This window comes from Epinephelus fuscoguttatus, linkage group LG17 (genome assembly GCF_011397635.1).
Source record: "Epinephelus fuscoguttatus linkage group LG17, E.fuscoguttatus.final_Chr_v1".
NCBI lineage: Eukaryota > Metazoa > Chordata > Actinopteri > Perciformes > Serranidae > Epinephelus > Epinephelus fuscoguttatus.
In genome coordinates this window covers 32,405,752-32,417,106 of record NC_064768.1, presented here as the reverse complement: position 1 = coordinate 32,417,106, position 11,355 = coordinate 32,405,752, and the positions used below count along the sequence as shown (strand labels likewise).

General features: G+C 39.4%; 1 protein-coding gene across 2 annotated transcripts; it reads left to right on the top strand.

Moving 5' to 3' along the window:
* The first annotated feature begins 614 nt into the window (after positions 1–614).
* Positions 615–11,049, top strand: thap7 (THAP domain containing 7). 2 transcript variants are annotated; one of them, XM_049601855.1, is made up of 8 exons: positions 615–713; positions 2,843–2,922; positions 3,496–3,633; positions 3,764–3,874; positions 6,365–8,263; positions 9,012–9,138; positions 9,216–9,276; positions 9,801–11,049. In XM_049601855.1, exons 2-5 carry the CDS (start codon positions 2,843–2,845, stop codon positions 7,737–7,739), a joined length of 1,704 nt encoding a protein of 567 aa, XP_049457812.1. In that variant the 5' UTR covers positions 615–713; the 3' UTR covers positions 7,740–8,263; positions 9,012–9,138; positions 9,216–9,276; positions 9,801–11,049. The 2 variants fall into 2 exon arrangements, with proteins under 2 accessions (XP_049457812.1, XP_049457814.1); XM_049601857.1 differs by having other exon boundaries at positions 634–713; positions 8,972–9,138.
* The last annotated feature ends 306 nt before the right edge of the window (positions 11,050–11,355 follow it).

The window sequence follows — 11,355 nt, the reverse complement described above, 5'->3', positions numbered from 1 at the left end:
CATGGAATACATGTTATTATTTTTTATTTCACAGTTACACCATTTATCATAGCCAGAAACTGTAAACACAGAAATTAACATTGGATAATCAAATTTCTGGCAGTCCTTGGATACATCATGTGAGATGAATGCTTCTGTCAGAAAAACCCCCAGAACCAAATCTGATCTTAAAATAGAGATACTTCCTCAAAATCACTTCATTCTACATCTCATTTAAAATTTGGCAACAAAAAAAAAACTGTTTGCATGAACTAACCAGCGTGCATCAACCCCAGGATTTCATCTTTAACTTTTAACTATCAAACACTGATATTTAAAAATCTAATATCTTATAATTTCTTGGGGAGGGTCATGCATTTTCCACCCATCACTCAAGAAGACTCAAGGAAAAATAATATTTGTGGCCTCAGAAAGGATCAAAATAAAAAATATAGTTGATAAATAAAGATCAGTCCCTTATCAGCCCTAATTTAAACCAAGCAGGTTCAATATCTAGGCTCTAACTTTTTTCCTACGGTCATGTTGTTACATTCTCTTCCAGCAGGTGGCGGTATGGGCCTGTGACATTGGTTTCTAGTCCACCAGTACGACCACAGAAGAAGACGCACGAATAAAGTTTTGTATACAAAAAAAGAAGGACGAGGAAAAGAAGGAAGAAGGTGGACGAAGAGAAGATCAGCCATTTTCGTGAGGTCGAAATCTGCAGTGCAGGGGTAATATCTTTAGTATTTATGAATCATCGTGTACCCCGGTGTTTACTGAACTCTAGTTGCAGCTGAACACCGGAACTTCAATGGGTTAGCTTATTTACTAGCTCCTTGGCTAGCTTGTTACATGGCCCAAAGTTAGCATCAGGGAAACGATGAGACAGCGGCTTGTGGCAGTAACGTTACTAATATTTCCCTATTTTATACAAATGTCTCAAAGCCGATGCGTATAAATTAATAGTTTTAAAGTCAGACGTAACGAGGAGGCAGTGGGATTTACACCCAGCAGCACAGTGCTCCGAAAATACGTTTGAATGGCAGAATGGGCAAAAGTCAACATCTGATGTTATTGCGTCTGTTTTCTTTTCTCAGACATTTTGCTAATAGGACAGTGAAGTGTCGGCGTTTTTTCCCCCTCTGTGATAACTTTATTGCTGAAGTCAAGAATTTACAAGCAAGCCAACAACACTAGAAAGAATCAAAACAAGGAGTAATAAATAAGTTAAAAAAGAACTAAAAGTAACTTACACACCTAAAAAAAAATAGGGGATAGTTGGAGAGCAGCAAAAATGCAATAAATATTGTTTAATAATCGCAGACCTGAATGTTTTGTTTGTAAATGTACATTTGTGAATGTGAATTGATTGTTATATTAATTCAGGTGATGTATAATATGGTAAGGACATAACTTGGACTGGAGTCAGAAATCTGATGACTGTAGACTAGACTTGACAAAATCAAAAAAGACTTGCAGCTCCACTTATACTTAAATACCAATGACTTGTGACTTCACCTGGATTTGAGCCTTTTGACTAGAAAATACTTAATTCTTCCCCACAAGGCACTCTGGGAAGAGAGATAATAGACATTTTTTTCTAAATTAGATGAGTTAAATGCAACAGGACAAATAACTTTTTTCTGTTGCACTCGTTTTTACCAATAATTTAATTTTTTCTAAAGCATTCAAGATTTTTGCAAATTCAATATATTATTATTCATAAAATGGCATTGAAAATGGTGAGGAGCACATCAGGACTTGTTCAGGACTCAAAACTTGCAGGACTTGAGATTGTCAGTCTTAGGGCTTAACTTGAGACTTTTGTGCAAAGACTCAAGACTTAATTGTGACTTGCAAAACAATGACTTGGCCCCGCCTCTGATAAGGTTAATAGTTTTTGTAGTTATTATTAATCATAAGATAAAGTTGTTCATTTATTTCTTTTCTCTTAATGTTCTTGGAGAATACATTCATTCATGTTTTTATGCTTTTTTTTAAAAAATACACTCATTGGCCTTAAATATACGTACAAACACACACAGGATCTGGAGACATGCATTGTTGTCAGATGTCAGCGGAATGGGGCTGCGGCATTGTAGTCGCTGCGAGCAGTTAGGGGTTCAATGTATATCTCCAGCTATCAATCCATATTCGAACAAGTCCATGCTGGACACAAATGCACTGTATGTGGACAGACTTGTCCGATACTCCAGTGCATATAGGCAGCACCATAAAGAAATGCTTTTCCCAGTTTGGTGTGGAAGAACTGAACTGGAAAACCTCCCGCTATATTCATCAAAGAAGACATTTGAAGACATCACATTGTGCCCCAGGAATTGTGATTGTTATTTTTCATTTCACATTTTATGGATGAAATAATGATTACAGAAAGTAATCAGGAAATAACAGGTAGTTGCAGGCAGCTGTATAATCACAAGTTTCTTTCATATAAATTAATTCACATGGTGGTGCAAGCTGCAACACAGCCTTCATAATTGTACCTTGGCCTGTCATCTCATAGCCTAACTCATCCTTTCCCGAAGTAGCTTTTGAACTCAGCAGCAACAGAGCAGTAACTGGCACTAATCAGAAACCACTGTGGTCGTTATAAAATGTTAGTTATCTTCAAATTACCAAGATAAGTGTCTGCCTCATTTCTGCTTAAAAACATTCATGGTCTTAAACCTGATGCCTGTCATTAATCTGTACAAGCACATATATCTACAATGAGAAGTTGAAGGACTGCACAGTGTAACTTTCCCAACGGGCATTAAATTCTTCTCATGATTGAATTATTGATACCAGTCAAAATAAATAACTGTACTTTTTCTCTCTCTCTTCACTGTGTCACTTTTAGATGCCAAGACATTGCTCAGCGGGTGGCTGCAAATCCCGGGACAACCGTGAGACACGTAATGCTGGTATCACTTTTCATAAGTGAGTATTTTGCAAATCATCATGTTATCAATGTAGTTTTGATGTAGCATTCAGAGAGCACTGAAATGATGAGTCAAGACACACGAGTCAGTTGACAGAACAGTGATCTTGTTGGAACTACTTTAACCTCCAACAACTCCAGAGTTGTTGCTGTGATGGATGTTCTTATGTCATATATGAACGTGTTAAAAGAGCTTGGAAACATGGTGTTGGCCATTCCAGCCTATGCGAACGACTGCTTACAGATTACAAAACATCTGCAACACACGTAACGATGTCTCCCATATACATATTTTTCATCTAGTTTACGGTCATGACACAAGTCTCTGAATGACAGAGTATCTTCAGTAGCAGCTTTTCAATAAACACAATTTTCTTTTACCTTTTTTATATTTACGAGAAGAATTTGTATTTTTGTATTGTGGAAGACTGAGAGTAAATGAGTCTGATTTCAGTTTAAAAAAAGAGCTTTCCTTAATTTGAACTTTTGCATTTAAGTGACAAACATGACGACGGTATTGAAGAGACAAAACATTGCTTTCATTAATGATAACTTGGCATTGTAATGGCCAGATTACCAAAAGGAGCAACTCGGAGGAACCTTTGGATCACCAACTCCCACCGTGCAGACTCCTGGGATCCTCAGACTGATTTTGTCTACTTCTGCTCCAAACACTTCACCCCAGAGAGCTTTGAACTGACTGGATGCAGGTCTGTCGACTCAATCAGGACATTAAGAGATAATTATCAGTACTTTCTGTTATTAACCATTGATGCAAAATATTTCTTTACTGGTGACGGTGTTTGGATAGCAGCCTAAACTGTGTTTTTTTACTCACAGTGGGATCAGAAGACTAAAGGAAGATGCATTTCCTACAGTGTTTGATTCCTCTTCTTCAGCCAAATGCAAAAGACAAGGAGCACTGCAGACACAAGAGGACATACCAGTCAGGTACACTGAATCGATACAGAGTCACATTTTGTCATTGGTCATGAGCAGTGTCTGTCTACCAACCTTTGATCTGCAGCTTATGAGCCTAATTTATGTGCTTACGTGACATAAAGGATTATGAGCTTGTAAAATGACATTGAGACAGGATTTCATGACTTTTTGTCTACAGCTATAGACAACAAAAAAAATGATCAGAGGATATGTCAGTTTCAACAAAGTAAAGACTTAAACATTTAGACATCATTATTGTCTATTCTTCTGTTCCCAGTTCTGGCATTGGTGACTTATGTTATGCCTTAAAAAGTAGAGGCCATCTACAGAACAATAGACCACATGGCTTAAAAGTAAACAATACAAGCACAGGCACTAAGTCTCTGCTCTGTTACCTGACTGTCAGTATGACTACTGAGTTTACTGACAGTGAGAAAAGCAGCATTAGAGTGGCACCATGGAAAAAACTGGTTTAATGCAATATGCGTTGTTCATATGACATGAGCTATTTTTGGTAGGCTTAGTAAACACAGGTATTCCTAAATGTTGTTAACACCATGCAGTGCAGCTGATCTGAACCTCCCATACAAAAAATATCAGCAAGATCACTGCAATGCTTTGATTTGGATATTACCTCCAACAGCTTCACATACAGTGTTAGCCTACACACTGGAGAAATTAACTAAACTGCATTACTGGAGCTAATGTTATCAGCTGCTATGTAAACTAAAACCACAGCATTTGATAAGGCCGACATAATAAAAGGATCTCTTTATCTTGAGATAACATTAACTTTATCCAACCGTTTGTTGGCCAGTATACTACATGTAACAAATTCAACTGGGATGAATGAGTGTAGAAACATATTGGATGCAGATGCTTGTATACAGGTCACAGGCCACCCTGACTAGTTTGATGAGTATGAAAAGGATGTGAATCATACGCTTTGGCCTTCACAGTCACCAGATCACAATCCAACCTAACACCCATGGAAGATTTCAGAGCCATTTGTTAGGACAGCGACTCCACCACAACCAAAACACTAAATAAGAGAATATATTTTGGAAAAATGTTGTTTATCCCTCCAGTAGAGGGAGTAAGATAAGATAAGAACTTTATTCATCCAGCGGGAAATTGTTGTGCAGCAGTTGCAGTAAACACCAGAAGAGTGCAGCTATTCCTATTAGTATTCAGTAAATCAGAGAGTTGTAATGGTTGTAATTCATGGATTGACCGTAATAATTATCCAGAGGGAAATGGGAAGATTGAAACAAGCAGAATAGAGCTGAAATGAAGGCTTGAGCCACCTCAGCACTCCGTGGGTTTATCCAAATACCTTATCTCGAATCCATGTTTCCCTCACTTGCGTCTCTTCCTCGTGTCTTAGCTCTGCCCTCATAAGATGCAGGGAGAGATGCGAGGTAAGAGGAAATGAGGAGATATGTCTTTGGAGAAATGAGACGTATTGTCCTCTGAAGCATCACATAATGCAGTGTCTGTTTCTGATGGCGTCAGCTGTCGGTCGGCTTTATTAACAGGTGTAGAAACTTGTAATGGAGTTTGTGTCTGCACACGCATAATGTAATGTAATTTACTATGTCCTGCTCAGAGTCACAGACTGCTGTACGATTTAGGCCTACTCATTATTTGCATCTGTGTTTATTGATATTCCGATTGTGAATTCATTATTTAATAAGCCAGAATATGATTATGGTGCATTTTGAACACTGGAAATTATATATTAGGCTAAATGTTTCAGGGGAAATTGAAATTCTGCAATTCATCAAACCAAAGGTTCAGGAAATATCAGCCTCACGGGTGATGTTAGACACACTTTCTCTGACTTAAATTGTCTCCTAAATAAATGAGGGCAATAACAGATCGTGAAAAGAAAAACCTTTCCAATAAAGAAAGTGGTTAGTGTGTGTTTTCTTGTTCAGATTTTTAACTAGATGGTGAATCAGAAAACAATACATACACTTCAGTTTAATCTCTTATCTGTCTTCCCTCTGGAATGAAACTCCATTGATGTTGTGATGTATCAGATCAATCTGATCAGCTGCAGTGTGTAATTAACAACTGATATTTAATAAGAAGGCATGTTGATCAGCAAATGACTTCTGCAAAGGCTGCTCTCATGGAACACTTATCGCTCCTTAGAGATCTTTACTTGCTCCTCTCCCCTTGACTTCTCTGGACTTGAGTTCGATTGATTAACTTTATTTTACCAAAGAGAAATTCAGTCACAAAAGAAAGGACAGAAAATGACATTCTCAATAAAAAACAACTTACAGACATTCTCCATACACAATGATACAGTCGCAAGATACAAGACCTAATGTTAGCATTCATACAGATGAACTTTACAGCCTTAGCTTGAGTGCTAATAAGCATGATGAGAATTTAATGTGCAAAGCTTTTATTTGTCACCCAGCTGTATTTCCTGTCATGTGAAGGTGAAATTAATGAAACAAGACCTTTGTCCCCATCTTTCTGTAGGAAGAAACCCTGCTCTGCTGACGAGGAGAACGCTCAGCAGGATACAGACAAGGGCCAAACCTTAGAAGAACCCACAGTTCAGAGGTCAGTGGGTACAGCTGATGAGACTAATGAAAACATACCTGCATCGTCTCAAGAGCCATCAGGGGCTGAGCAGCTCTTGCAGCAAGAATGTCCATCACCAGCACCACGTCCCCTCTCCCCATCACGGTACATGAGGCGCTTGCCCCCTCCTCCAGGCTTCTACCTGTCGAAGGAGCACAGCTACGCACAGCTCTGCCCGCTGCAGTGGAGGAGACGTTACGACCAGGCTATTGACTGCTTGGAAAAGGCCCTACGACAGTTGCACGCAGCCAGGCGGAGGGAGAACCGCCTGCGGAGCACTGTGCTGAGGCTCCGTGATAAACGACTGAAGCACACTCTGCTGTTGTCACAAGATGGTTGTAAAAATAGAGGGAGCTGGACACCAGGTGGGGAGAAGAGACGAGGCAAAGGAGGTTCTAACCAGGAGGAAAGTGAGACTGATGCTAAATCTGAGGACACAGGAATGTTTGAGGACAGATGTGTGGATCAGATGGAGTTGGGAGATCGTTTTCTTGCAGACACTAACAGCTGGTCTGAGGAGGAGAAGGGATACTGCATTTACTGTGGAAGAGGGCAGGTTGGCGGTCAGGTAGCTTGCAGAGTTACAAAGACTGGGAAAGATGTCCAGCCCACATTGCACGAGGACTCTCTGAAGAGTCAGAGAAGTGTTGAAACTAGTAATTGTGACACAAGTGAAAATGCCAAAGACATACAGATAGTCAGGCTAAAAAGACCACCTGGAAAAAGAGTAGAAACCAGTGACTCAAATGTAACAAATTCCCAATTCTTGCTCCAAACCCAAGGTTTTCAACATGCAGCTGGAGTGTCTCTGTCTGATACTCATGAGCAGAGTTTGCACTTTTTAAGCTCTCAACAGAAGCTGCTGCTCTCTGACATGTGTGAAGGGGAGACAGAAAGTATGGGTCAGGAGCATCACCTGGACCTGCAGCAGCAGCAGCTCTTTTGGATACAAGACAGTGCCGAGGGACAGGTCATTCTGGTGCCTGTCCCGGCTGAAGATGGTTTACAAAGCTTGCTCAAGACGGACGGAGTCGCTGATGAAGCACAAACCATACTTGTGTCAGAACTGGATCTTAAAGCAGACTTAGGGCATATGACAGAGAACAGCGAATGTCTGTCTAGAGTTGAAACGACCTGTGATGATGATCACAGTGATCAGCATTCTGTCATTAACACTACACCAGTGGCAATGGGAGAAGATGTGAGGGAGAAACTGAAAGAACATCTGGAAGGATTTCACCTCCAGCTGAGCACTGAGTTTATAAACTGACAGGAGTCACTTTGTTTTCTGAATGATTCAGTTGTTCCAGGCTATTTTGCCAGCATATGTGGTGTGTTGTGTGGACCTAAATGTGTATTTCACAGGATGCTTGGCCTCTGGAATGTATGACAACACTAAAGAATCAGCTCTGCAGTCAGATGCAGTTTCTTCAAAGAAGCTTGAAAAAGGTTCAGTGCTTAGGGGTTTTTTTTGTGTAGAGCCAAACCAACAGGAAATGTAACTATGAATAAGTACTCAGTGTGTATCAAAGCCTGATATATTTTCTTCCTCTGTGCTATTCGCCTTATTCACCTGTGTCACCATCTTAAACCAAAATAAGGCCGAGGAGGATGGAAGTAACATTGGAACTCGGGGTACCAGCAATGCAGCCTCACTGCTGAGTTCCCAAATATACCTCTTCCAAAAGAAAGAAATCTTGTAGAGGTCAATCCTTCCATCTTTTTCCCAAAGATCCTGCACTTCGCTGTGAATGGATTCACAAAATAAAAAGAGACCCTGATCGCCGTTTCAAGGTAAGATGTTAGGTCGATTATTAGCTGACACTGTGACTTGTGCTAGCCATATTGATGTTACCTAGCAAGGCTAACTGGCAAGCTATATAGGCAGACATTAGCATAGAGGCCGGCATTGTAAATACGAATTTGTTCTTAATGACTTGCCTGGTTAAATAAAGGTTAAATAAATAAAAATAATAGAGTTAGCTAGCTAAGACAGCTATCTGGTCCAGCTAAATTTCTAAGGTTTCATTAGCCCTGAACCAGTCCTGCTCTTGTTTTAAGGTTAAACAATTAAGGGGCTTATTTGGGGTAATTCATAGTTCTTGAGACTAGCCTGGCTAGCTAACATCCTTCTGTGGTCTTTAAGGTCCAGTGTGGAGGATTTAAGAGAATATATATGGCAGAAGTGGACTAGAATATTTGTAACTATGTTTTCATTCGTGTATAATCACCCAAGACTAAGAATTGTTACTGTATAATGAGCTGTTTATATTAGGCATTTTCATGTCAGCCACCATAGCACTACATGGCACGCATGGCAAGAAGTTTCAGTTGGTTGCAATTTGCAAACTCACGACTAGATGCCACAAAATCCTTCAGACTAGACCTTTAAAACTGAGTGAAAACAAGAGGGGACATGTTTTAGTAACTATTGCTTAAATGGACAAAGTCAGGCAAAAAAACTATAAAACAATGACAGCAATTTTTTATCTAATGCCACAGATCCACATGGACACAAAAGAATGTTCATATCACTTCACAGAAGAGTCTTTCTTGAAGACCTTGAACAGAAAGTGAAAGCTGAAGAATTGTGCTGTGTCAACTTTGTTTGCCTGGACTGACAGCACTGTGAGGCCTGTAAGAAGGACTATTGTCAGAGGAACTACAAGGTATTTTTCTGTTCAGTACACAATATGTAACTGTGACTGATTTTCATGTTACTTATTTTAGTGCTAATACTTTTCAGTCATGCAACCACTACCACAAGACAATGTCCTGCAGGTTGGTGTAAATTCCAATGAGTTGAGGTAAGTGACAAGTATATTCCTGAGCAGAAAAAATGTACTCCTTACCCTAGTGCTTTATTAATATTATCTGATTGCCATTGTTTTTGGGTGATTGATATCTCTGCTGGCACTTGAACACTTTTTAGTTCCTCCCAGATTTATATTTTTAGGATATTTAGGAAATCCAACTGCACACATCAAGGGTATCAATTTTCATGGGGACCAGCACTCACCCCTTACTTGTTCTGAAAAAAATCTAAGAGTGATACATAATTTAGACCGAAATATATATTTCGTTTTATCTGGGGTCAAAACTTTTAAGAAGTAATCGACCTCTTTGTAGTGATCAATACCGAGAGATAAAAGACAATATTGTTGGTGGTGACAGCAGATTTCCTACTTTCTCCTTTTCTACTTAAGGGAAATATCACTTTAAGAAGAAAGGCATCTTTTTATATGTGAATAACCTCAGATTGGAGATTAATCACTAGTTTAAATTGTGCTCTCCTAAAAATGTTTTCCTCTATATTTTCTTTCCCGTCCAGTGAAGATACGGCCCTTCCACACCCTGACAATGATTATACTGAACGGCCCCTACCACTGGTCAAGCAACTTGAGGAAGCCCACAACACCATCAGTGATCGAGCATAGCAGCTTCAAGATGAGCAAGTTCTACTTTCAAGATTTCAGGGCGATAATAAGGACATCGTGGTTTTCTAAGTCTTTCCAGATTACAACACACTCAAAGCAGGTGAAAACATGGCAGAGTGTAGTCACAGCGATTAAGGCAGGCTGGTGAGGAAATGCTAAGGCAGGGGTTTATCATTCTGAAACTGGTGTCATTGACCATTTTTTCCCCTTTTTCTTTGTCATCTGAGGCAAGGTTTTCCTGAGCAGGAAGGCTTTAGTGTGTCACAGCTGGAAGCAGGGTCTGCGTCACCTGGACACACTTCCTACATTTCATGTTAGGATCACTTAATATTTGGCCTTTACAAGAAACTGTAAACGAGTGTATTCCTCCTTTTTTTTGCAAAGAAATTACCACCTACAAGAGTTATATTAGACTGTTTGGAAATACATGTGCAGTGACCTAGCTCAAAAGTTTGCAACTCTGAAATATACTCTCACTACAAAGGTACTATCACCTTAAACCACCCTAATTGGCATTTCTCCATCATGGGAAATGACATTTGTCAGTGACCTGTATGCAGGGGTGATAAAATTAATAGATTAATTAGATTAATTCCATGCTCGATATGTTATGATCCACTAAAGTTAGGAATAATACGAGATAAGAATATCCCAGTTTTTCTTATCTTTGCCACCATTGTACCTGTAAGGGAGCTGAGAGGGACTATTGAGTGAGATTAAAATCTTTGTCATTCCACTACTGTCATGCATACGTGCTGGGCAAACAGCCTGCCATGCGCTGCCTGTGCCCCACCCACATTTCCCCAGACACACCTAATGGAGATTTGTAATCTACTGAGTGCACTTTTCTAGTTCTAGTAGTTTCCAGTTAAAGTTAGTGCCAAAACAGAAACTGTATCTAAATTTTAAATATGTGACATTGTATATGTGACACTGTAGTGTATATATATATATATATATATATATATATATATGCAAACCTTGACAGTTTGCATATATGCATATATGCATATTTGCATATACAGTTTCCATTTTCTGGGAAATCACGGTGCATTTTTTCTTGAACATCAGCTACTGCTTTAAGGAAATAAGATGTATCAGATGCGTCATCAAAAGTAACCTATGGGCCAGCTGTGTATCAGTGAATAGAAATTAAAAGAATTCCATAGTGGAAAAATAAAGCACTTTTATTAAACAGAGACTCCTGTGTTTCATGTCATACATTGGCACAAGGCAGGCAGGAAGTATATCAAAAACAAAATGTCAAGTTTGGATTTCATATTCTTCAGGGTTTAAGTAGACACGCTCCAGGTTATTGTCGTATTGGCACCATGCCATATCAGTTAGACCCATCGGGTCCAACCATCTAGAGTTGGTACTCATATATGGTCTTCAAAGCATAGGCGCCATCAGCCTTGCAGTACAAATATGCACAGTCTCTGAAGCTGT